Raw genomic sequence first — 27,990 nt, forward strand, 5'->3', positions numbered from 1 at the left:
CTTTGGGCACCCTGTGCGGAGGGGAGCGGGTAGGTCCGAAGGCCTCCTCGTAGGACTGCTCCTGGGCACGGCCAAGGGTGCCATCAGCCGGTCCAGGCAGCGGGCGGTCGAGGGGGTCGTTCAACCTGACTGCCTGCCTCTCTTCCGCTCTTACATCCGGTCCAGGGTGTCCTTGGAGATGGAGCACGCGGTGTCCACCGGTACGCTCGCGGCCTTCCGCGAGAGGTGGGCACCGGAGGGACTGGAGTGCATCATCACGCCCGGCAACCAAATTTTAATTTGATTTTACGTTTTAAAGTTTAATTTGTTTTAATTGCCAGTGCTTTTAGTGTCCCCCTTCCCTTTTATAGGGGGCACTGGGGAAAAATGTGATTTTAGTGCGCAAAAGAAAAACAAAAAAAAGAAAAAACACAAAGAAAAACCAAAAAAAGGATAAAAAGGGGCCTTGTAAATGTCTGGTGTGTCATCCAGGCCGGGTGGCACGGTTTAATGTTTTTTATAGATAAACTCAAAAAGAGTTTCATGCACAAGGACCCCCAGGTCCCTCTGCACCACAGCATGTTGTAATTTCTCCCCATTCAAATAATATTCCCTTTTACTGTTTTTTTTCCCAAGGTGGATGACCTCACACTTTCCGACATTGTATTCCATCTGAACAAAAGGATTGAGTATTTTAAAGGCTGATGCCACCAGCCATCGCGCCCAGCACAGAATGTGACTCAGTACCAACAGGAAGGATGTTACTTTAACTTCTACAAATACATAATGAGGGGAAATCAATCTCTGTCCCTTTAACTAACAGCAACATGGAAAGAGGGAAATGAATGACCTTTAAACACCTGGTCCACTTGGCACTGAAGTGTCTGAAACTCATAATAGGAACTCCAGGGAAATAAAATACTGACAAATGTTAAACTGTTTTGTTGACAAAAGGAATCTCGACTTAACTTTAAAAAAATTAATTGTTAAAAGCACAAACTCACCTGATTGGCCGACTCAGGATCCACCCCACAAGCACCGCGATTGGTTGCAGAACACGCTGTTCCCTGGGCCCTCCGGCCTCTGAGCTCTCTTCCTGTTGGTTCCCAGGACAATCAATCACCACTCGCCAACATTACGCTGCCAGATGAAGTTGAGAGGCTCAGAGGAAGAAATAAAATGAGGCTGTGAATCTGAATTACGAAATAAAATTAGAGAAGCATAAACTAAAGGGCATATTCCTAAAGCGGGTGCATGAACAGTGAGACCTGCGGGTTTAGGGGCACAAATCGCTGAAGGTGGCAGGACAGGTTGAGAAAGCAGTTTAAAAAGCTTGCAGATCCTGGGCATCAGAGGCGTGGCGTACAAAAGCAAGGAGGTTATGATGAACCTTTGTAAAACACTGGCTCGGCCTCAACTGGAGCATTGTGTCCAATTCTGGGCACCACACATTAGGATGTGATGCCTCAAAGAGGGTGCAGAAAATATTTACAAGGATGATTCACGAGATGAGGGACTTGTTCCGTGCATTGACTGGAGAAGTTGGGGTTGTTCTCCTTGGAGCAGAGAAGTGTTCAAAATCAGGAGGGGTCCGGACAGAGTAGATAGAGAGATACTGTTCCCATTGGTGGAAGGGTCGAGAACCAGAGGAGACGGATTTAAGGTGATTGGCAAAAGAACCAAAAGCTGCATGAGAAAAATCTATTTTACGCAGCGAGTGGTTAGGATCTGGAATGCACGGCCTGAAAGGGAGTTGGAGGCAGACTCAATCACAGCTTTCAAAAGGGAATTGGATAAGTATCTGGGCTGGGGGAAAGGGCGGGGCAGTGGGACTCACTGGGAGCCGGCAAGGGCTCGAGGGGCCGAATGGCCTTCCGTGCTGTAACCATTCTCTGATTGTGTGAGCAGAACCACTCTGTTCCCTGACTCAATCTAAAGCCTTCCTGACAGTGAGCACCTGTTAAACCTGCCCTGCACCTTCACTGCTCCAAGGAGAACCACCCCAGATGCTGCAGCCATCATCTTATTGAATGGCGGCAGGCCCGAGGGGCCAAATGGCGACTCATCTCCTATTTCTGATGTTCTCATGTGTTCATGTCACTGGCCTCCATCCTGCAGCGGGACAATGGAACACATTGTGACGTGGGGGAAGCCCCGCCCCTGTCGCTCCCTGCTCCCCGCGGTGGGCGGACCCGTGCTGCCCAAAGATGGCGGCCGAACGCCCGCAACCCCCGACAGTAACCAAGTCCCGTCCCCGCCCAAAGGTGTCCCACGGCCGCTGCCGACTCGGCGACGGAATCTGGCCGCCCGCGCGTGTACGTGAGTCCGCAGGGAGGCTGGGCGCGCTGCCCGGGCCGCTCCTCCATCCTCCGCGGGTCATCTCCCACAATAGGCTGGCCCCGCGCCTGCACACAACTCCGCCCCGCCTCACCCGGGCCACCGAGCTCAAAGGCCACGAGCGGAGCCGCCAACAAACCTCCAACCCGCGCAACACTCAGCCCGCAGCCAATGGCGGGGCGGCACGGGGCACCAGCGCACGCTGCTCCGCACCAATCAGCGGCGGGGGCCGGGGCCGCGGCACCAATCAATCAATCAGTGAACAATCCAGGGCGCGCGGTGCTGAAGGGAAAGTGTCTGTGGCCACACAAACACAAGATGCTGCAAGTGTCCGCGGCTCAAGCAACATCTGTGGGCAGCAACACAGTTAATGGTTGGTCACAACTGGAGAGTGTTGGGAAAGGACAGATCCTGAAGGAGCATCACAGGCAGTCCCTCGCAATCGAGGAGGACTTGCTTCCACTCTATAAATGAGTCTTTAGGTGGCTGAACAGTCCAACAGGGGAACCACAGTCCCTGTCACAGGTGGGACAGATAGTCATTGAGGGAAAGGGAGGGTGGGACAGGTTTACCGCACGCTCCTTCCGCTGCCTGCGCTTGGTCTCTGCATGCTCTCGGCGATGAGACTCGAGGTGCTCAGCGCCCTCCCGGATGCACTTCCTCCACTTAGGGCGGTCTTTGGCCAGGGACTCCCAGGTGTCGGTGGGGATGTTGCAGGTTATCAGGGAGGCTTTGAGGGTGTCTGTAATGGATCCGTTGGTCAGGATCACCCACCACCCCTGTGCTCACTGACCGACATTGGCTCCCGGTTAAGCAACGCCTCGATTTCAAAATTCTCCTCCTGGTTTACAAATCCCTCCACGGCCTCGCCCCTCCCTATCTCTGTGACCCCCCTCCCCCTGAGACAGCCTCTAACTCTGGCCTTGACCCTCCCTCCCCCTGAGACAGCCTCTAACTCTGGCCTTGACCCTCCCTATCTCTGTGACCTCCCTCCCCCTGAGACAGCCTCTAACTCTGGCCTTGACCCTCCCTATCTCTGTGACCCCCCTCCCCCTGAGACAGCCTCTAACTCTGGCCTTGACCCTCCCTATCTCTGTGACCTCCTCCCCCTGAGACAGCCTCTAACTCTGGCCTTGACCCTCCCTCCCCCTGAGACAGCCTCTAACTCTGGCCTTGACCCTCCCTCCCCCTGAGACAGCCTCTAACTCTGGCCTTGACCCTCCCTCCCCCTGAGACAGCCTCTAACTCTGGCCTTGACCCTCCCTCCCCCTGAGACAGCCTCTAACTCTGGCCTTGACCCTCCCTCCCCCTGAGACAGCCTCTAACTCTGGCCTTGACCATCCCTCCCCCTGAGACAGCCTCTAACTCTGGCCTTGACCATCCCGGATTAGAATGGCTCCACCAGCGGTGGCCGTGCCTTGAGCTGCCTGGGCCCCAGGCTCGGGAAGTCCCTCCCTGAAGCTCTCCCTCTGTGTCCCCCGACAAGCCGCTGTTTAAAAGCCGCCTCTGTGAGCGGCCTGTCGCTCCCCGGCCTTCACTGATTGTTGTGTCTCGGGGCCCAATGTGTTTGTCCTGGAACACTCTCACACCGCGCGCTGGGAAGCGCCTTCCCGCCTTTTGTGACGTGTGTAAATACCAGTTGTTGTTGTTGCGGCTCAGCCAATCAGCGGCACAGGTCCCGCCCCTCTGGCTCCCCGATTGGTTGGAGGACCCGCCGCCAGCTCGCTCCTCCAGCCCCGCCCCGCTCGCTCCCCATTGGTCGGAAGCTCCCGTCAATCAGGCCGTGGGCCCGGGTCACGTGTCCCTCGAGCGCGCTCCGCCAGACTGTGTGACGTGTGTCGGGGACCCGGATGTGCGGACTCTCAGGTTTGGATTTGCCTTTATTCTCCCCCTCCCCCCCCGCGCCATTCTCTACCCAATCGGAGCGGAGAAAACTCACTTTACGTCACCGATCGCGGCTCTTTAACGGACACAAACACCTTTCCCCGGAAGGCCCCGCGCCACAGGACCCGACTCCGGACCACAGGACCCGGTCTCTCTCCGGACCACAGGACCCGGTCTCCGGACCACAGGACCCGGTCTCTCTCCGGACCACAGGACCCGGTCTCCGGACCACAGGACCCGGTCTCTCTCCGGACCACAGGACCCGGTCTCTCTCCGGGCCACAGGACCCGGTCTCTCTCCGGACCACAGGACCCGGTCTCCGGACCACAGGACCCGGTCTCTCTCTGGACCACAGGACCCGGTCTCTCTCCGGACCACAGGACCCGGTCTCTCTCTGGGCCACAGGACCCGGTCTCTGGGCCACAGGACCCGGTCTCTGGGCCACAGGACCCGGTCTCCGGACCACAGGACCCGGTCTCTCTCCGGACCACAGGACCCGGTCTCCGGACCACAGGACCCGGTCTCCGGGCCACAGGACCCGGTCTCCGGACCACAGGACCCGGTCTCCGGACCACAGGACCCGGTCTCCGGACCACAGGACCCGGTCTCCGGGCCACAGGACCCGGTCTCTCTCCGGACCACAGGACCCGGTCTCCGGGCCACAGGACCCGGTCTCTCTCCGGACCACAGGACCCGGTCTCTCTCCGGACCACAGGACCCGGTCTCTCTCCGGACCACAGGACCCGGTCTCTCTCCGGGCCACAGGACCCGGTCTCTCTCCGGGCCACAGGACCCGGTCTCCGGGCCACAGGACCCGGTCTCTCTCCGGACCACAGGACCCGGTCTCTCTCTGGGCCACAGGACCCGGTCTCTCTCTGGGCCACAGGACCCGGTCTCTGGGCCACAGGACCCGGTCTCTGGGCCACAGGACCCGGTCTCCGGGCCACAGGACCCGGTCTCTCTCCGGACCACAGGACCCGGTCTCTCTCTGGGCCACAGGACCCGGTCTCCGGGCCACAGGACCCGGTCTCTCTCCGGACCACAGGACCCGGTCTCTCTCCGGACCACAGGACCCGGTCTCTCTCTGGGCCACAGGACCCGGTCTCTCTCCGGACCACAGGACCCGGTCTCTCTCTGGGCCACAGGACCCGGTCTCTGGGCCACAGGACCCGGTCTCTGGGCCACAGGACCCGGTCTCCGGGCCACAGGACCCGGTCTCTCTCCGGACCACAGGACCCGGTCTCTCTCTGGGCCACAGGACCCGGTCTCCGGGCCACAGGACCCGGTCTCTCTCTGGACCACAGGACCCGGTCTCTCTCCGGACCACAGGACCCGGTCTCTCTCTGGGCCACAGGACCCGGTCTCTCTCCGGACCACAGGACCCGGTCTCTCTCTGGGCCACAGGACCCGGTCTCTCTCTGGGCCACAGGACCCGGTCTCTCTCTGGGCCACAGGACCCGGTCTCTCTCTGGGCCACAGGACCCGGTCTCCGGGCCACAGGACCCGGTCTCTCTCCGGACCACAAGACCCGGTCTCTCTCTGGGCCACAGGACCTGGTCTCTCTCCGGACCACAGGACCCGGTCTCTGGGCCACAGGACCCGGTCTCTGGGCCACAGGACCCGGTCTCTCTCTGGGCCACAGGACCCGGTCTCTCTCTGGGCCACAGGACCCGGTCTCTGGACTCTGGGGAGGTACCTGAGGATTGGAGAGCAGCGAATGTAACGCCTCTGTTTAAAAAAGGGGTCGGACAAAAGGCAGGTAACCATAGGCCGGTTAGTTTAACATCTGTGGTGGGGAAAATGCTTGAAACTATCATTAAGGAAGAAATAGCGGGACATCGAGATAGGAATAGTGCAATCAAACAGACGCAGCATGGATTCATGAAGGGGAAATCATGTTTAACTAATTTACTGGAATTCTTTGAGGGTATAACGAGCATGGTGGATAGAGGTGTACCGATGGATGTGGTGTATTTAGATTTCCAAAAGGCATTCGATAAGGTGCCACACAAAAGGTTACTGCAGAAGATAAAGGTACGCGGAGTCAGAGGAAATGTATTAGCATGGATAGAGAATTGGCTGGCGAACAGAAAGCAGAGAGTCGGGATAAATGGGTCCTTTTCCGGTTGGAAATCGGTGGTTAGTGGTGTGCCACAGGGATCAGTGCTGGGACCACAACTGTTTACAATATACATAGATGACCTGGAGGAGGGGACAGAGTGCAGTGTAACAAAATTTGCAGATGACACAAAGATTAGTGGGAAAGCTGGTTGTGTAGAGGACACAGAGAGGCTGCAAAGAGATTTAGATAGGTTAAGCAAATGGGCTAAGGTTTGGCAGATGGAATACAATGTCGGAAAGTGTGAGGTCATCCACCTTGGGGAAAAAAACAGTAAAAGGGAATATTATTTGAATGGGGAGAAATTACAACATGCTGTGGTGCAGAGGGACCTGGGGGTCCTTGTGTATGATCCAAAAAGTTAGTTTGCAGGTAATCAGGAAGGCGAATGGAATGTTGGCCTTCATTGCGAGAGGGATGGAGTACAAAAGCAGGGAGGTCCTGCTGCAACTGTATAGGGTATTGGTGAGGCCACACCTGGAGTACTGCATGCAGTTTTGGTCACCTTACTTAAGGAAGGATATACTGGCTTTGGAGGGGGTACAGAGACGATTCACTAGGCTGATTCCGGAGATGAGGGGGTTACCTTATGATGATAGATTGAGTAGACTGGGTTTTTACGCGTTGGAGTTCAGAAGGATGAGGGGTGATCTTATAGAAACATTTAAAATCATGAAAGGGATCGACAAGATAGAGGCAGAGAGGTTGTTTCCACTGGTCGGGGAGACTAGAACTAGGGGGCACAGCCTCAAAATACGGGGGAGCCAATTTAAAACCGAGTTGAGAAGGAATTTCTTCTCCCAGAGGGTTGTGAATCTGTGGAATTCTCTGCCCAAGGAAGCAGTTGAAGCTAGCTCATTGAATGTATTCAAGTCACAGATGGATAGATTTTTAACCAATAAGGGAAGTAAGGGTTACGGGGAGAGGGTGGGTAAGTGGAGCTGAGTTCACGGCCAGATCAGCCATGATCTTATTGAATGGCGGATCAGGCTCGAGGGGCTAGATGGCCTACTCCTGTTCCTAATTCTTATGTTCTTATGATCGCGCAGGCGCAGCTCCAAGTGTGGGGGGAGGGGGCGGTCTGTGTCTTCTGGGCATGCGCGGTTATTACCCATGGCGCCCTAGAGGGGGCGCTGTTCCCGTTCCGCAGGCGCGGACTCTGGCCTGTCAATCACCCATCAGGCAGTGCGGCTGCTGGTGTGATGTGTGACATCATAGAAGCCCAGACAGTGACATCACAGAAGGAGGCCATTCGGCCCATCGTGTCCCTGCCGGCCGGCACAGAGCTCTCCAGCCTGATCCCACTGCACAGCTCTCGGCTTACATTGATATAAGACTTACATTTATATAGCGCCTCTCACCGCCACCAGACGTCGCAAAGCTCTTTACAGAGAATGAAGTTCTGTTGGAGCATAGTCACTGTTGTAATGTGGGAAATGTGGCAGCCAATCTGTGCACAGCAAGATCCCACAGACAGCCATGTGGTTGAGGGATAAATATTGGCCAGGACACAGGGGATAACTCCCCTGCTCTTCGTCGAATTAGTGCCATGGGATCTTTTACAGCCATCAGAGGGAGAGAGCAGACAGAGCCTCGGTTTAACGTCTCATCCGACAATGCAGCACTCCCTCAGCACTGCACTGCAGTGTCAGCCTACACTTTCTGTGCTCAAGTCCCTGGAGTGGGACTTGAACCCACAACCTTCTGTCTCCGAGGCGAGAGTGCTACCCACTGAGCCACAGCTGACCCCTCTGCTAAGAGAAATAGGTCCTTGCTATCCACTCTATCCAGAGCCCTCATAATTTTATATATCTCAATTAGGTCTCCCCTCTAAACCTTCTTCCAATGACTTTAAACCTATGCCCTCCAGTTATTGACCCCTCGGTTAAAGGAAATAGATCCTTCCCATCCACTCTATCTGGGCCCCTCATAATTTTATACACCTCAATCAGGTCTCCCCTCAGTGTCTCTTTTCCTAAGAAAACAACCCCACCTATTCAATCTTTCCTCTTCGTTAAAATTCTCCAGTCCACGCAATACCTCGTAAATCTCTGTACCCTGTCTAGTGTAATCACATATTTCCTGTAATGTGGTGACCACAACTGCACACAGTACTCTAGCTGTGGCCTAACTAGTGTTTTAGTGTCAAGCTCTTATATTCTATGCCTCAGCTAATAAAGGCAAGTATCCCAAATGCTTTCATAACCACCTTATCTACCTCTCCTGCTCCCTTCAGGGATCTGTGGACAAGCACTCCAAGGTCGCTCTGTTCCTCTACACTTCTCAGTGCCCTACCATTTATTGTGTATTCCCTTGCCTTGTTCACCCTCCCCAAATGCATTACCTCACACTGGGTTGAATTCCATTTGCCACTGTTCTGCCCACCTGACCAGTGCATTGATATCTTCCTGCAGTCTGCAGCTTTCTTCTTCATTATCAACCCACATGGCCAATTTTTTAATAATTTGCAAACTTCTTAATCATACCCTACACTCAGGTCAAAATCATTGATATATACCACAAAAAGCCAGGGACCTACTACTGAGCCCTGCGGAACCCCACTAGAAACAGCCTTCCAGTCACAAAAACACCCATCAACCATTACACTTTGCTTCCTGCCTCTCAGACAATTTTGGATCCAACTTGCTACTTTGCCTTGGATCCTATGGGCTTTTGTTTTTGTGAACAGTCTGCCCTAACCAATAAGGGAATAAGGGGTTATGGGGAGCGGGCAGGGAAGTGGACCTGAGTCCATGATTGGATCAGCCAAGATCATATTAAATGGTGGAGCAGGCTCGAGGGGCCGTATGGCCTACTCCTGCTCCTATTTCTTCTGTTCTTAGGTGGGACCTTATCAAAAGCCTTGCTAAAATCCATATCCACTACATCAAATGCACTCCCCTCATCGATCCTCCTTGTTACCTCTATGGTAGAGTTATCCAGTTAATTCCACTCCCCTGATCTTTCCCCATAGCTCTGCAAATATTGTCCCTTTAGTATTTATCCAATTCACGTTTGAAAGTTACTATTGAATCTGCTTCCACCGCCCTATCAGGCAGTGCGTTCCAGATTACAACAACTTGCTGCTTATAGAATGTTCCCTCATGTCGCCTCTGCTTCTTTTGCCAATCACCTGAACTCTGTGTCCTCTGGTTACCGACCCTTCTGCCACTGGAAAGTGTTTCTCCTTATTTAGTCTATTAAAACATGAATTTGAACACTCTATCAAATCTCCTCTATACCTTTTCTGCTCCAAGGAGAATAACTGCAGCTTCTCCAGTATCTCCCCATAACTGAAGTCCCTCATCCTTCGTACCATTCTAGTAAATCTCTTCTGCACCCTCTCTAAGGTGTAGACATCCTTCTGAAAGTGTGGTGCCCAGAATTGAACACAATGTGCCAGCTGAGGCCTAACCAGTGTTTATAAAGGTTTAGCATAACTTACATCAAATGCTGATATTTGTGTGATGGGTTTAGACGGCCGAGGTTTATCCAGTCAGTTGGATGTGAGCTGAAACATGTGCACTTGGAGCGGAGAGCCAGGGACACGCTGTGTAACCGGGCACAGACACTGCACAGCCCACACATCACTTGTTTCCCACTTGGCCCAAAAGGAATATATTAAATGCAACAATTCATTTGATTTGACTTTAAATAGTTTTGTTTATAAATTTACTCATGCTTCTCTAATTTTACTTAACTCAGATTCACGGCCTCATTTTATTTCTTCCTCTGAGCCCCTCAACTACATCTAACAGCGTAATGTTGGCGAGTGATGATTGATTGCTCTGGGAACCAACAGGAAGAGAGCTCAGAGGCCGGAGGGCCCAGGGAGCAGCGTGTTCTGCAACCAATCGCGGTGCTTGAGGGGTGAATCCTGAGTCGGCCAATCAGGTGAGTCTGTGTGAACCCTTGTTAAACAATTCATCTTTTAAAAGTTAAATCGAGATTTCTTTTGTCAGCAAAACAGTTTAACATTTGTCAGTATTTTACATAAGGTCATAAGAAATAGGAGCAGGAGTAGACCATACGGCACCTCGAGCCTGCTCCGCCATTTAATACGATCATGGCTGATCCGATCATGGACTCGGGTCCACTTCCCCGCCCGCTCCCCTTATTCCCTTATCGGTTAAGAAACTGTCGATCTCTCTTAAATTTATTCAATGACCCGGCTTCCACAGCTCTCTGAGGCAGCGAGTTCCACAGATTTACAACCCTCTCAGAGAAGAAATTTCTCCTCATTTCTGTTTTAAATGGGCGGCCCCTTATTCTAAGATTATGCCTCTAGTTCTAATCTCCCCGATCAGTGGAAACATCCTCTCTGCATCCACCTTGTCAAGCCCCCTCATAATCTGATACGTTTCGATAAGATCACCTCTCATTCTTCTGAATTCCAATGAGTAGAGGCCCAACCTCCTCAACCTTTCCTCATAAGTCAACCCCCTCATCTCCGGAATCAACCTAGTGAACCTTCTCTGAACTGCCTCCAAAGCAAGTATATCCTTTCTTAAATATGGAAACCAAAACTGCACGCAGTACTCCAGGTGTGGCCTCACCAATACCCTGTATAACTGGAGCAAGACTTCCCTGCTTTTTATACTTTATCCCCTTTGCAATAAAGGCCAAGATTCCATTGGCCTCCCTGATCACTTGCTGTACCTGCATACTAACCTTGTGTTTCATGCACCAGACCCCCAGGTCCTGCTGTACTGCAGCACTTGTCAATTTTTCTCCATTTAAATAATAACTTGCTCTTCGATGTTTGGTTACAATTTAGCCCCATGTTCCTAATCTTTGGTGTGGAGGGTGTGGGTAAGTCAGATGATCATCTCTTGGGCCTGGCTAGAACAGCAATTTGTAGGCCCAGGATGGACAGGGCCCGGGGGGGTCACTCTGGCTGCCTGCCTCTCTTCCTGCGGTCTGGTCTGTGCCGGGTGGCCCTGGAGCAGGAGCAGGCCGTGTCCACCGGTATAAAAGAACATAACAGATAGGAGCCAGAGTCGGCCATTTTGCCCCTTCAGGCCTGCTCTGCCATTCAACAAGATCATGGCTGATCTTCTACCTCAACTCCATCTTCCCGCACTATCCCTATATCCCTTAATTCCCTTAGTTTCCAAAAAATGATCACCCTCTGTCTTGAATCTACTCAACGGCTGAGCACCTACAGCTCTCTGGAGCAGAGATTTCCAAAGATTCACCATCCTCTGAGTGAGGAAATTTCTCCTCATCTCAGTCCTAAATGTCTGATCCCTTATTCAGCAGCATGGATGAGCAAGTGAATCCCTTCCCACACACGGAGCAGGTAAATGGTCTCTCCCCAGTGTGAGTGTGTCGGTGTGCAGTGAGGGTGAATGACTGAACCTCTTCCCACAGTGAGAGCGACTGAACTGTTTCCCATCAGTGTGAACTCACTGGTGTTGAATCAGATCTGCAGAGCTTTTAAACCAGTTCGCACCGTATTACACCAGACCCTGTCTCTGTTTATATTACACTGGACCCTGTCTCTGTTTATATTACACCAGACCCTGTCTCTGTTTATATTACACTGGACCCTGTCTCTGTTTATATTACACTGGACCCTGTCTCTGTTTATATTACACTAGACCCTGTCTCTGTTTATATTACACTGGACCCTGTCTCTGTTTATATTACACTAGACCCTGTCTCTGTTTATATTACACTGGACCCTGTCTCTGTTTATATTACACTAGACCCTGTCTCTGTTTATATTACACTCGGCCCTGTCTCTGTTTATATTACACTAGACCCTGTCTCTGTTTATATTACACTAGACCCTGTCTCTGTTTATATTACACTAGACCCTGTCTCTGTTTATATTACACTGGACCCTGTCCCTGTTTATATTACACTAGACCCTGTCTCTGTTTATATTACACTAGACCCTGTCTCTGTTTATATTACACTAGACCCTGTCTCTGTTTATATTACACTGGACCCTGTCCCTGTTTATATTACACTAGACCCTGTCTCTGTTTATATTACACTAGACCCTGTCTCTGTTTATATTACACTAGACCCTGTCTCTGTTTATATTACACTGGACCCTGTCCCTGTTTATATTACACTAGACCCTGTCTCTGTTTATATTACACTAGACCCTGTCTCTGTTTATATTACACTAGACCCTGTCCCTGTTTATATTACACTAGGCCCTGTCTCTGTTTATATTACACTAGACCCTGTCTCTGTTTATATTACACTGGACCCTGTCTCTGTTTATATTACACTGGACCCTGTCTCTGTTTATATTACACTAGACCCTGTCTCTGTTTATATTACACTAGACCCTGTCTCTGTTTAAATTACACTCGACCCTGTCTCTGTTTATATTACACTGGACCCTGTCTCTGTTTATATTACACTAGACCCTGTCTCTGTTTATATTACACTGGACCCTGTCCCTGTTTATATTACACTAGACCCTGTCTCTGTTTATATTGCACTAGACCCTGTCTCTGTTTATATTACACCAGGCCCTGTCTCTGTTTATATTACACTGGACCCTGTCTCTGTTTATATTACACGAGGCCCTGTCTCTGTTTATATTACACTGGACCCTGTCTCTGTTTATATTACACTGGACCCTGTCTCTGTTTATATTACACTCGACCCTGTCTCTGTTTATATTACACTGGACCCTGTCTCTGTTTATATTACACTCGACCCTGTCTCTGTTTATATTACACTAGACCCTGTCTCTGTTTATATTACACTAGACCCTGTCTCTGTTTATATTACACTAGACCCTGTCTCTGTTTATATTACACTGGACCCTGTCTCTGTTTATATTACACTAGACCCTGTCTCTGTTTATATTACACTGGACCCTGTCCCTGTTTATATTACACTAGACCCTGTCTCTGTTTATATTACACGAGGCCCTGTCTCTGTTTATATTACACTGGACCCTGTCTCTGTTTATATTACACTAGACCCTGTCTCTGTTTATATTACACTAGACCCTGTCTCTGTTTATATTACACTGGACCCTGTCTCTGTTTATATTACACTAGACCCTGTCTCTGTTTATATTACAACAGACCCTGTCTCTGTTTATATTACACTAGACCCTGTCTGTGTTTATATTACACTGGACCCTGTCTCTGTTTATATTACACTAGACCCTGTCTCTGTTTATATTACACTGGACCCTGTCTCTGTTTATATTACACTAGACCCTGTCTCTGTTTATATTACACTGGACCCTGTCTCTGTTTATATTACACTAGACCCTGTCTCTGTTTATATTACACTGGACCCTGTCTCTGTTTATATTACACGAGACCCTGTCTCTGTTTATATTACACTGGACCCTGTCTCTGTTTATATTACACTAGACCCTGTCTCTGTTTATATTACACCAGACCCTGTCTCTGTTTATATTACACCAGACCCTGTCTCTGTTTATATTACACTGGACCCTGTCCCTGTTTACATTACACTAGACCCTGTCTGTTTGTATTACACTGGACCCTGTCTCTGTTTATATTACACCAGGCCCTGTCTCTGTTTATATTACACTAGACCCTGTCTCTCTTTATATTACACTGGATCCTGTCTCTGTTTATATTACACTAGACCCTGTCTCTGTTTATATTACACTAGACCCTGTCTCTGTTTATATTACACTGGACCCTGTCTCTGTTTATATTACACTGGACCCTGTCTCTGTTTATATTACACTGTACCCTGTCTCTGTTTATATTACACTGTACCCTGTCTCTGTTTATATTACACTAGACCCTGTCTCTGTTTATATTACACTGGACCCTGTCTCTGTTTATATTACACTAGACCCTGTCTCTGTTTATATTACACTGGATCCTGTCTCTGTTTATATTACACTAGACCCTGTCTCTGTTTATATTACACTAGACCCTGTCTCTGTTTATATTACACCAGGCCCTGTCTCTGTTTATATTACACTAGACCCTGTCTCTGTTTATATTACACTGGACCCTGTCTCTGTTTATATTACACTGGACCCTGTCTCTGTTTATATTACACTGTACCCTGTCTCTGTTTATATTACACTGTACCCTGTCTCTGTTTATATTACACTGGACCCTGTCTCTGTTTATATTACACTGGACCCTGTCTCTGTTTATATTACACTGGACCCTGTCTCTGTTTATATTACACTAGACCCTGTCTCTGTTTATATTACACTGGATCCTGTCTCTGTTTATATTACACTAGACCCTGTCTCTGTTTATATTACACTAGACCCTGTCTCTGTTTATATTACACTAGACCCTGTCTCTGTTTATATTACACTGGACCCTGTCTCTGTTTATATTACACTGTACCCTGTCTCTGTTTATATTACACCAGGCCCTGTTTTTGTTTATATTACACTGGACCCTGTCCCTGTTTATATTACACTAGACCCTGTCTCTATTTATATTACACTGGACCCTGTCCCTGTTTACATTACACTAGACCCTGTCTGTTTGTATTACACTGGACCCTGTCTCTGTTTATATTACACCAGGCCCTGTCTCTGTTTATATTACACCAGACCCTGTCTCTCTTTATATTACACTGGATCCTGTCTCTGTTTATATTACACTAGACCCTGTCTCTGTTTATATTACACTGGACCCTGTCTCTGTTTATATTACACTGTACCCTGTCTCTGTTTATATTACACTGTACCCTGTCTCTGTTTATATTACACTGGACCCTGTCTCTGTTTATATTACACTGGACCCTGTCTCTGTTTATATTACACTGGACCCTGTCTCTGTTTATATTACACTAGACCCTGTCTCTGTTTATATTACACTGGATCCTGTCTCTGTTTATATTACACTAGACCCTGTCTCTGTTTATATTACACTAGACCCTGTCTCTGTTTATATTACACTAGACCCTGTCTCTGTTTATATTACACTGGACCCTGTCTCTGTTTATATTACACTGTACCCTGTCTCTGTTTATATTACACCAGGCCCTGTTTTTGTTTATATTACACTGGACCCTGTCCCTGTTTATATTACACTAGACCCTGTCTCTGTTTATATTACACTAGACCCTGTCTCTGTTTATATTACACTAGACCCTGTCTCTGTTTATATTACACTGGACCCTGTCTCTGTTTATATTACACTGGACCCTGTCTCTGTTTATATTACACTGGACCCTGTCTCTGTTTATATTACACTGGACCCTGTCTCTGTTTATATTACACTGGACCCTGTCTCTGTTTATATTACACTGGACCATGTCTCTGTTTATATTACACTCGACCCTGTCTCTGTTTATATTACACTCGACCCTATCTCTGATTATAAATAGAGGTATAAGAGTACAAAAGCGTGGAAGTATATGATGAACCTGTACAAAACACTGATCTGGCCTCAACAGGAGTATTGTGCCCAATTCTGGGCACCACACTTAAGGAATGATGTGAAGGTCTTGGAGAAGATGCAGAAAAAATTTACAAGAATGATTCCTTGGATGAGAGACTTCAGTTATCTGGACAGACTGGAGAAGCTGAGATTGCAAGGGGGATAGAGTATAAAAGCAGATAAGTCCTGCTAGAGCTGTACAAGGTATTGGTGAGGCCACAGGTGGAGTACTGCATGCAGTTTTGGTCTCCGTATTTAAGGAACTATATACTTTCATTGTAGGCAGTTCAGAGAAACTTCACTTGGTTGATTCCTGAGATGAAGGGGATAGCTTATGAAGAAAGGTTGAGTAGTTTGGGCCTGTACTCATTGGAGAATGAGAGGTAATCTTATTTGAAACATATAAGATACTGAGGGGGCTCACAAGGTAGATACAGAGAGGATGTTTCCACTCATGGGGGAATCTAGAACCAGAGGGCACAGTTTCAGAATAAGGGGTCACCCATATAAGATTGAGATGAGGGAGAATTTCTTCTCTCAGAGGGTTGTAAATCTGTGGAATTCTCTGCCCCAGGGTGCTGTGGAGGCTGGGTCATTGAATATATTTAAGGCAGAGAAAGACAGATTTTTGAGCGATAAGGAAGTAAGGGGTTATGGGGAGCGGGCAGGGAAGTGGAGCTGAGTCCATGATCAGACCAGCCATGATCTTATTGAATGGCGGAGCAGGCTTGAGGGGCCAAATGGCTTACTTCTGCTCTTATTTCTTATGGTCTCCTTAGAGCAGGGAAGATTGAGAGGAGATTTGATAGAGTTCAAAATCATGAGGGGTCTTGCCAGAGTAGATAGAGATAAACTATTCCCATTGGCTGAAGGGTCGAGAACCAGAGGACACAGATTTAAGGCGATTGGCAAAAGAACCAAAGGCGACACAAGAAAAAACCTTTTAGCGCAGCGAGTGGTTAATATCTGGAATGCACGGCCTGAAAGGGTGGTGGAGGCAGACTGAATCATGGCTTTCAAAAGGGAGTTGGGTAAGTATCTGAAAGAAAAACATTAGCAGGGCTGTGGGGTAAGGGCGGGGGAGTGGGACTAGCTGAGGTGCTCTTGCAGAGAGCAGGCACGGGCTCAACTACTGATGTCAGGACTACCGGTACTGCACGGATACAGAATAAATCTCACTCCATCCTGTCCCAAACACTACCAGGGTTGAGCGAGTAAATCTCAGTCTGCAATATTTCAAACATCCCAGGGCAGGTAAAGCACGGGTCAGATACAAAGTAAAGCTCCCTCCACACTGTCCCATCAAACACTCCCAGGGCAGGTACAGGGGGTTAGATACAGAGTAAAGCTCCCTCTACACTGTCCCATCAAACACTCCCAGGGCAGGTACAGGGGGTTAGATACAGAGTAAAGCTCCCTCTACACTGTCCCATCAAACACTCCCGGGGCAGGTACAGCACGGGTTAGATACAGAGTAAAGCTCCCTCTACACTGTCCCATCAAACACTCCCAGGGCAGGTAGAGCACGGGGTTAGATACAGAGTAAAGCTCCCTCTACACTGTCCCATCAAACACTCCCAGGGCAGGTAGAGCACGGGGTTAGATACAGAGTAAAGCTCCCTCTACATTGTCACATCAAACACTCCCAGGACAGGTAGAGCACGGGGTTTGATACAGAGTAAAGCTCCCTCTACATTGTCACATCAAACACTCCCAGGGCATATACAGCATGGGTCAGATACAGAGTAGAGCTCCCTCTGAACTGTCCCATCAAAATTCAGAGGGCAGCTCCAGCACGGGTTAAATACAGAGTAATTTCTCCCACTACACTGTCCCATCAGACATTCCCAGGGCAGGTACAGCATGGGTTAGATACTAAGTAAAGCTCCCTCCACACTGCCGAAATAAACACTCCTAGGGTAGGTACAGCATAATTTAGATACAGTGTAATTCTCTCTAACCTCACTCTACAATTGTACAGGGCCTTGGTGAGACCACACATAGAAAACATAGAAACATAGAAAATAGGTGCAGGAGTAGGCCATTCGGCCGTTCGAGCCTGCACCGCCATTCAATGAGTTTATGGCTGAACATGCAACTTCAGTACCCCATTCCTGCTTTCTCGCCATACCCCTTGATCCCCCTAGTTGTAAGGACTTCATCTAACTCCTTTTTTGAATATATTTAGTGAATTGGCCGCAACAACTTTCTGTGGTAGAGAATTCCACAGGTTCATCACTCTCTGGGTAAAGAAGTTTCTCCTCATCTTGGTCCTAAATGGCTTACCCCTTATCCTGAGACGGTGACTCCTGGTTCTGGACTTCCCCAACATTGGGAACATTCTTCCTGCATCTAACCTGTCGAAACCCGCTAGAATTTTAAACGTTTCTATGTGATCCCCTCTCATTCTCCTGAACGCCAGTGAATACAAGCCCAGTTGATCCAATCTTTCTTGATATGTCTGTCCCGCCATCCTGGGAATCAGTCTGGTGAACCTTTGCTGCACTCCCTCAATAGCAAGAATGTCCTTCAAGTTAGGAGACCAGAACTGTACACAATACTCCAGGTGTGGCCTCACCAAGGCCCTGTACAACTGTAGTAACACCTCCCTGCCCCTGTACTCAAATCCCCTCGCTATGAAGGCCAACATGCCATTTGCTTTCTTCACCGCCTGCTGTACCTGCATGCCAACCTTCAATGACTGATGTACCATGACACCCAGGTCTCGTTGCACCTCCCCTTTTCCTAATGTGTCACCATTCAGATAATAGTCTGTCTCTCTGTTTTTACCACCAAAGTGGATAACCTCACATTTATCCACATTATACTTCATCTGCCATGCATTTGCCCACTCACCTAACCTATCCAAGTCACTCTGCAGCCTCATAGCATCCTCCTCGCAGCTCACACTGCCACCCAACTTAGTGTCATCCGCAAATTTGAAGATACTACATTTAATCCCCGCGTCTAAATCATTAATGTACAGTGTAAACAGGGCAGCTACAGCACAGGTTAGATACAGAGTAAAGCTCCCTCTACACTGTCCCATCAAACACTCCCAGGGCAGGTACAGCACGGGTTAGATACAGAGTAAAGCTCCCTCTATTCTGTCTCATCAAACACTGCCAGGGCAGGTACAGCACAGGTTAGATACAGAGTAAAGCTCCCTCTACACTGTTCCATCAAAAACTCTCAAGGCAAGTACTGCTTTGGTTAGATACAGAGTAAAATTCCTTCTACACTTTTCAAATAAACAGTCCTAGGGCAAGTACTGCATAATTTTGATCAAGGGTAACCCTCTCAAACCTCACTCTACAATTGTACAGGGCCCTGGTGAGACCACACCTGGACTACTGTGCACAGTTTTGCCCTCCTTATCTAAGGAAGGATATACTTGCCTTGCTTAGATACACAGTAAAGCTTCCTCAACACTGTCCCACCAGACATTCCAAGGGCAGTTACAACACAGGTTAGATACAGAGTATATCTCCCTCTGCCCTGTCCCAAGCATTCCAAAATAGATACTAGACACAGAATAAAGCTCCCTCTACTCTGCCGCATCAAACACTCCCAGGGCAGGTACAACATGGTTTAAATACAGAGTAAAGCTCACTCTGTACTGTTCCACAAGACATTCCCAGGGCAGGTACAGCACAGGTTAGATACGGAGTACATCTCCTTCTACCCTGTCCCAACTATTCCAGGGCAGTTTCAGCATTTGTGAGATAGAGAGTAAATCTCCCGCTACATTGTTCCATCGGACATCCCCAGGGTAGGTACAGCACGGGTTAGATACAGAGTAAAGCTCCATCTACACTGTCCCATCAAACACTCCCAGGGCAGGTACAGGGGGTTAGATACAGAGTAAAGCTCCCTCTACACTGTCCCATCAAACACTCCCAGGGCAGGTACAGGGGGTTAGATACAGAGTAAAGCTCCCTCTACACAGTCCCATCAAACACTCCCAGGGCAGGTACAGGGGGTTAGATACAGAGTAAAGCTGCCTCTACACTGTCCCATCAAACACTCCCAGGGCAGGGACAGCACGAGGTTAGATACAGAGTAAAGCTGCCTCTAAACTGTCCCATCAAATCTTACTGAATGGGGAGCAGGCTCGGGGGGGGCCGGGTGGCCCACTCCTGCTCCTATTTCTCATGGTCTGATGTACCCAGCATGCCCCGGGGGGGGGAGAATGTGCCGCACCCAGACTGTTGGAGCTCCGTGCGCAGACACGGGCCCTGGCTGTGTTTGGAGCATGCGTGGTGCGTGTAATAGCGGAGGAGACACGTTTTGAACAAGCTCCACAGAAGTGTCCTTTTCAGCGGGACGGAGGCGAGTAATGGACCAGCGGGGAGCCGGGGAAGCTTCATAAACAACTGGTGCCCGCCGCAACCCGGAATAATAACCGGAATATCGGCGGTTGCAGCTTCGAGGCTTTCTCCCGGTCCCAGGCCCAGGCTAACAGCGGCCATCTTGGTGCAGGAAGGCAGGTTCAGCGCTCCGTCGTCTTGGTATAGTGAGTAGCATAGCGGATGCGCGGCAATCTTGGTGCAGGAACAAAGTGAATTATGTCATTGTCTGGGATTGAACCCAGCCAGAGTCAGTTCCTTCAGGGGAGAGGAACCAGTGAGTGTAGAACTGCACCCAGCCAGTCAGTTCCTTCAGGGGAGAGGGACCAGTGAGTGTAGAACTGTACCCAGCCAGAGTCAGTACCTCCAGGGGAGGGGAACCAGTGAGTGTAGAACTGTACCCAGCCAGAGTCAGTTCCTTCAGGGGAGAGGGACCAGTGAGTGTAGAACTGTACCCAGCCAGAGTCAGTTCCTTCAGGGGAGAGGAACCAGTGAGTGTAGAACTGCACCCAGCCAGAGTCAGTTCCTTCAGGGGAGAGGAACCAGTGAGTGCAGAACTGCACCCAGCCAGAGTCAGTTCCTTCAGGGGAGAGGAACCAGTGAGTGTAGAACTGAACCCAGCCAGAGTCAGTTCCTTCAGGGGAGAGGAACCAGTGAGTGTAGAACTGCACCCAGCCAGAGTCAGTTCCTTCAGGGGAGAGGAACCAGTGAGTGTAGAACTGAACCCAGCCAGAGTCAGCACCTTCAGGGGAGGGGAACCAGTGAGTGTAGAACTGCACCCAGCCAGAATTGGTGGTTATAACTGGGAGTGGAGGAGAAACAGTCTAGAAATGTGTGTTGATTTGGATTTCAGCACAGCAGGAGGGACAATGTGTGGGACATGGATTTACAGCTTTGGAAGAACAAGAGAGGAAAGAATGTTCCATGGAAACTCGATGTGTCTATTCTGAATTTCTGTCTTGTACTGACAGTGATGAGTTTTGTTATCTCCTTTTACAGCGTATTAGAAGGGGAGATTTTCAGACAGGAAACACAAACCAAACATCGCGTCAAGATCTGACGGAGTGAATCGATTCATCAGGACCTGAATATCATCGGCCTTTGAAAGTGGAAGGAAAAACGTTTGTCTGTTCTGTCTGTGGGAAAAGATTTCAAACATCAGTGTGACTGGAAAAGCACCGAGACACATACACCCGAGTGAGTGTTCCAGTGCACTGCCTGTGGAAAGAGCTTTAACCAGTTGCACAGCCTGAAAAAACATCGCACCATTCACAGCGCAGAGAAACTGTAAACGTGTTGTGTGTGTGGGCGAGGCTTCAACTGATCATCCAACCTGGAAAGACACAAGGTTACCCGGACCATGGGAAAACCGTGGGAATGTGGTGACTGTGAGAAGGTATTCAGAGCACCGTCTGAGCTGGAAATTCATCGACGCAGTCACACTGGGGAGAGGCCGTTCACCTGCCCCGTGTGTGGGAAGGGATTCACTGTGTCATCCAACCTGCTGACACACCAGCGAATTCACACTGGGGAGAGGCCATTCAACTGCTCTGAGTGTGGGACGGGATTCATTCGGTCATCCGACCTGCTGAAACACCAGCGAGTTCACACTGGGGAGAGGCCGTTCACTTGCTCTGACTGTGGGAAGGGATTCACTCAGTCATCCCACCTGCTGGAACACCAGCGAGTTCACACTGGGGAGAGACCGTTCACCTGCTCTGAGTGTGGGAAGGGATTCACTCGGTCATCTGACCTGCTGAAACACCAGCGAGTTCACACTGGGGAGAGGCCGTTCACCTGCTCTGAGTGCGGGAAGGGATTCACTCAGTCATCCCATCTGCTGAAACACCAGCGAGTTCACAAGTGACTGCAGAGGTTGGAACCTGCTGTTATTGCTGCTGTTAATCACATCTCGACTGAACCATGTTCATTATGACATTTGGGATTTGTTTCTGCTGATAACCCGATAACTGGGCTGGACTTTAATATTCTGGATATATTGCTGATGGTGTTCTCGGGGCTGCAGTGTCCATTTAAGAAATGCTGTGTGTTATCTTTCCCCTTAATTCAGCAACTCTCAACAGAAATTTAGTTTGGAATATAATTATGGACTTTTACTTAAATTCTAAATTGATCGTTGGTACAAAATTACAGTAATGTGTGAAAGTTTCCACTGAATAAAATCTCCAATTGGAAAGGGCTTGCTGACAATTCTTACTGACTTGCACGTGACACACAGAGGCCCCTTCATTCTCCACGAGAAAGAAGGGTAATTGGAATTGATGGTGAATCAATGTCCCCAAATGTTGCCCCTCCCATCTGGTGTCACAATCCACTCGGCACAGACAGGAGGGGATTGGTGTCAGTGACTGGGGTGGGTTTATATCAGACAGGAGGAAATTGGTGTCAGTGACTGGTGTGGGTTTATATCAGACAGGAGGGGATTGGTGTCAGTGACTTTGGGGTGGGTTTATATCGGGTCGGAGGAGATTGGTGTCAGTGACTGTGGTGGGTTTATATCAGACAGGAGGGGATTGGTGTCAGTGACTGTGGGGTGGGTTTATATCAGACAGGAGGAGATTGGTGTCAGTGACTGTGGGGTGGGTTTATATCAGACAGGAGGAGATTGGTGTCAGTGACTGTGGGGTGGGTTTATATCAGACAGGAGGGGATTGGTGTCAGTGACTGGGGTGAGTTTATATCAGACAGGAGGAGATTGGTGTCAGTGACTGTGGAGTGGGTTTATATCGGATCGGAGGGGAATGGTGTCAGTGTCTGTGGGGTCGGTTTATATCAGAGCGGAGGAGATTGGTGTCATTGTCTTTGGGGTTGGTTTATATCAGACAGGAGGAGATTAGTGTCCGTGACTGTGGGGTGGGTTTATATCAGACAGGAGGAGATTGGTGTCAGTGACTGTGGTGTGGGTTTATATCAGACAGGAGGGGATTGGTGTCAGTGACTGGGGTGGGTTTATATCAGACATGAGTGGATTGGTGTCAGTGACTGTGGTGTGGGTTTATATCAGACAGGAGTGGATTGGTGTCAGTGACTGGTGTGTGGGTTTATATCAGACAGGAGGAGATTGGTGTCAGTGACTGTGGGGTGGGTTTATATCAGACGGGAGGGGATTGGTGTCAGTGACTGTGGGGTGGGTTTATATCAGACAGGAGGAGATTAATGTCAGTGACTTTGGGGTGGGTTTATATCAGACAGTAGATTGGTGTCAATGCTTGTGGGGTGAGTTTATATCAGACAGGAGGAGATTGGTGTCAGTGACTGTGGGGTGGGTTTATATCAGACAGGAGGAGATTAATGTCAGTGACTTTGGGTGGGTTTATATCAGACAGTAGATTGGTGTCAATGCCTGTGGGGTGAGTTTATATCAGACAGGAGGAGATTGGTGTCTGACTCTGGGGTGGGTTTATATCAGACAGGACGGGATTGGTGTCAGTGACTGTGGGGTGGGTTTATATCAGAGCGGAGGAGATTGGTGTCATTGTCTTTGGGGTGGGCTTATAGCGGATCGGAGGAGATTAGTGTCAGTGACTGTGGGGTCGGTTTATATCAGACAGGAGGAGATTGGTGTCAGTGACTGTGGTGTGGGTTTATATCAGACAGGAGGGGATTGGTGTCATTGTTTTTGGGGTTGGTTTATATCAGACAGGACGGGATTGGTGTCAGTGACTGTGGGGTGGGTTCATATCAGGCAGGAGGAGATTGGTGTCAGTGACTGTGGGGTGGGTTTATAACAGACAGGAGGAGATTGGTGTCAGTGACTGTGGGGTGGGTCTATATCAGACAGGAGGAGATTGGTGTCAGTGCCTGTGGGGTGAGTTTATATCAGACAGGAGGAGATTGGTGTCAGTGACTGTGGGGTTGGTTTATATCAGACAGGAGGAGATTGGTGTCAGTGACTGTGGGGTGGGTTTATATCAGACAGGAGGGGATTGGTGTCAGTGACTGTGGCGTGGGTTTATATCAGACAGGAGGGGATTGGTGTCAGTGACTGTGGGGTCGGATTATATCAGACAGGAGGGGATTGGTTTCAGTGACCGTGGGGTGGGTTTATATCAGACAGGAGGAGATTGGTGTCAGTGACTGTGGGGTGGCTTTATATCAGACAGGAGGAGATTGGTGTCAGTGCCTGTGGGGTGAGTTCATATCAGACAGGAGGAGATTGGTGTCTGACTGTGGGGTGGTTTTATGTCAGACAGGAGGAGATTGATGTCAGTGATTGTGGGGTCGGTTTATATCAGACAGGAGGAGATTGGTGCGAGTGACTCTGGGGTGCGTTTATATTAGACAGGAGGAGATTGGTGTCAGTGACTGTGGGGTGGGTTTAGATCAGACAGGAGGGGATTAGTGTCAGTGACTGTGGGGTGGGTTTATATCAGACAGGAGAAGTTTAATGTCAGTGACTTTGGGGTAGGTTTATATCGGATCGGAGGAGATTGGTGTCAGTGACTGTGGGGTGGGTTTATATCAGACAGGAGGAGATTGGTGTTATTGACTGTGGGGTGGGTTTATAGAAGAAAGGAGGAGATTGGTGTCATTGTCTTTGGGGTTGGTTTATATCAGACAGGAGGAGATTGGTGTCAGTGACTGTGGGGTGGCTTTATATCAGACAGGAGGAGATTAATGTCAGTGACTGTGGGGTGGGTTTATATCAGACAGGAGATTGGTGTCAGTGCCTGTGGTGTGAGTTTATATCAGACAGGAGGAGATTGGTGTCAGTGAATGTGGGTTGGGTTTATATCAGACAGGAGGAGATTGGTGTCATTGACTGTGATGTGGGTTTATATAAGAAAGGAGGAGATTGGTGTCATTGTCTTTGGGGTTGGTTTATATCAGACAGGAGGAGATTGGTGTCAGTGACTGTGGGGTGGGTTTATATCAGACAGGAGGAGATTGGTGTCAGTGACTGTGTGGTGGGTTTATATCAGACAGAAGGAGATTAATGTCAGTGACTTTGGGGTGGGTTTATATCAGACAGGAGATTGGTGTCAGTGCCTGTGGGGTGAGTTTATATCAGACAGGAGGAGATTGGTGTCAGTGACTGTGGGGTTGGTTTGTATCAGACAGGAGGGGATTGGTGTCAGTGACTGTGGGGTGGGTTTATATCAGACAGGACTGGATTGATGTCAGTGACTGTGGGTTGGGTTTATTCCAGACAGGAGGAGATTGGTGTCAGTGACTGTGGGGTGGGTTTATATCAGACAGGAGTGGATTGTTGTCAGTGACTGTGGTGTGGGTTTTTCTCAGACAGGAGGAGATTGTTGTCAGTGACTGTGGTGTGGGTTTATATCAGACAGGAGGAGATTAGTGTCAGTGACTGTGGGGTCGGTTTATATCAGACAGGAGGGGATTGGTGTCAGTGACTTTGGGGTGGGTTTATATCGGATCAGAGGAGATTGGTGTCAGTGACTGTGGGGTGGGTTTATATCCGACAGGACGGGATTGGTGTCAGTTACTGTGGGGTGGGTTTATATCAGACAAGACGGGATTGGTGTCAGTGACTGTGGGGTGGGTTTATATCAAACAGGAGTAGATTGGTGTCAGTGACTGTGGTGTGGGTTTATATCAGACAGGAGGAGATTGGTGTCAGTGACTGTGGGGTGGGTTTAGATCAGACAGGAGGGGATTAGTGTCAGTGACTGTGGGGTGGGTTTATATCAGACAGGAGAAGTTTAATGTCAGTGACTTTGGGGTAGGTTTATATCGGATCGGAGGAGATTGGTGTCAGTGACTGTGGGGTGGGTTTATATCAGACAGGAGGAGATTGGTGTTATTGACTGTGGGGTGGGTTTATAGAAGAAAGGAGGAGATTGGTGTCATTGTCTTTGGGGTTGGTTTATATCAGACAGGAGGAGATTGGTGTCAGTGACTGTGGGGTGGCTTTATATCAGACAGGAGGAGATTAATGTCAGTGACTGTGGGGTGGGTTTATATCAGACAGGAGATTGGTGTCAGTGCCTGTGGTGTGAGTTTATATCAGACAGGAGGAGATTGGTGTCAGTGAATGTGGGTTGGGTTTATATCAGACAGGAGGAGATTAGTGTCAGTGACTGTGGGGTCGGTTTATATCAGACAGGAGGGGATTGGTGTCAGTGACTTTGGGGTGGGTTTATATCGGATCAGAGGAGATTGGTGTCAGTGACTGTGGGGTGGGTTTATATCCGACAGGACGGGATTGGTGTCAGTTACTGTGGGGTGGGTTTATATCAGACAAGACGGGATTGGTGTCAGTGACTGTGGGGTGGGTTTATATCAAACAGGAGTAGATTGGTGTCAGTGACTGTGGTGTGGGTTTATATCAGACAGGAGGAGATTGGTGTCAGTGACTGTGGGGTGGGTTTAGATCAGACAGGAGGGGATTAGTGTCAGTGACTGTGGGGTGGGTTTATATCAGACAGGAGAAGTTTAATGTCAGTGACTTTGGGGTAGGTTTATATCGGATCGGAGGAGATTGGTGTCAGTGACTGTGGGGTGGGTTTATATCAGACAGGAGGAGATTGGTGTTATTGACTGTGGGGTGGGTTTATAGAAGAAAGGAGGAGATTGGTGTCATTGTCTTTGGGGTTGGTTTATATCAGACAGGAGGAGATTGGTGTCAGTGACTGTGGGGTGGCTTTATATCAGACAGGAGGAGATTAATGTCAGTGACTGTGGGGTGGGTTTATATCAGACAGGAGATTGGTGTCATTGACTGTGATGTGGGTTTATATAAGAAAGGAGGAGATTGGTGTCATTGTCTTTGGGGTTGGTTTATATCAGACAGGAGGAGATTGGTGTCAGTGACTGTGGGGTGGGTTTATATCAGACAGGAGGAGATTGGTGTCAGTGACTGTGTGGTGGGTTTATATCAGACAGAAGGAGATTAATGTCAGTGACTTTGGGGTGGGTTTATATCAGACAGGAGATTGGTGTCAGTGCCTGTGGGGTGAGTTTATATCAGACAGGAGGAGATTGGTGTCAGTGACTGTGGGGTTGGTTTGTATCAGACAGGAGGGGATTGGTGTCAGTGACTGTGGGGTGGGTTTATATCAGACAGGACTGGATTGATGTCAGTGACTGTGGGTTGGGTTTATTCCAGACAGGAGGAGATTGGTGTCAGTGACTGTGGGGTGGGTTTATATCAGACAGGAGTGGATTGTTGTCAGTGACTGTGGTGTGGGTTTTTCTCAGACAGGAGGAGATTGTTGTCAGTGACTGTGGTGTGGGTTTATATCAGACAGGAGGAGATTAGTGTCAGTGACTGTGGGGTCGGTTTATATCAGACAGGAGGGGATTGGTGTCAGTGACTTTGGGGTGGGTTTATATCGGATCAGAGGAGATTGGTGTCAGTGACTGTGGGGTGGGTTTATATCCGACAGGACGGGATTGGTGTCAGTTACTGTGGGGTGGGTTTATATCAGACAAGACGGGATTGGTGTCAGTGACTGTGGGGTGGGTTTATATCAAACAGGAGTAGATTGGTGTCAGTGACTGTGGTGTGGGTTTATATCAGACAGGAGGAGATTGGTGTCAGTGACTGTGGGGTGGGTTTATATCAGACAGGAGCGGATTGGTTTCAGTGACTGTGTGGTGGGTTTATATCAGACAGGAGGAGATTGGGGTCAGTGACTGTGGGGTCGGATTGTATCAGACAGGAGGGGATTGGTTTCAGTGACTGTGGGGTGGGTTTATATCAGACAGGAGGAGATTGGTGTCAGTGACTGTGGGGTCGGATTATATCAGACAGGAGGGGATTGGTTTCAGTGACTGTATGGTGGGTTTATATCAGACAGGAGGAGATTGGGGTCAGTGACTGTGGGGTGGGTTTATATCAGACAGGAGGGGATTGGTGTCTGACTGTTGTGTGGGTTTATATCAGACAGGAGGGGATTGGTGTCTGACTGGTGTGGGTTTATATCAGAGCGGAGGAGATTGGTGTCATTGTCTTTGGGGT

General features: G+C 49.1%; 1 protein-coding gene across 1 annotated transcript in view; it reads left to right on the forward strand.

The window, feature by feature from the left end:
- The window catches only part of LOC139257934 (zinc finger protein 271-like), an 86,200-nt gene that overhangs the window by 20,341 nt on the left and 37,869 nt on the right, over nt 1-27,990 (forward strand). The window contains exons 3-4 of the mRNA XM_070874680.1: nt 2,244-2,744; nt 21,384-21,897. Of these exons, the coding sequence (XP_070730781.1) occupies nt 2,244-2,744; nt 21,384-21,897 (1,015 nt within the window). The remainder of the gene's footprint in view (nt 1-2,243; nt 2,745-21,383; nt 21,898-27,990) is intronic.

The sequence above is a fragment of the Pristiophorus japonicus genome, unplaced genomic scaffold (genome assembly GCF_044704955.1).
Source record: "Pristiophorus japonicus isolate sPriJap1 unplaced genomic scaffold, sPriJap1.hap1 HAP1_SCAFFOLD_932, whole genome shotgun sequence".
Classification (NCBI taxonomy): Eukaryota; Metazoa; Chordata; class Chondrichthyes; family Pristiophoridae; genus Pristiophorus; species Pristiophorus japonicus.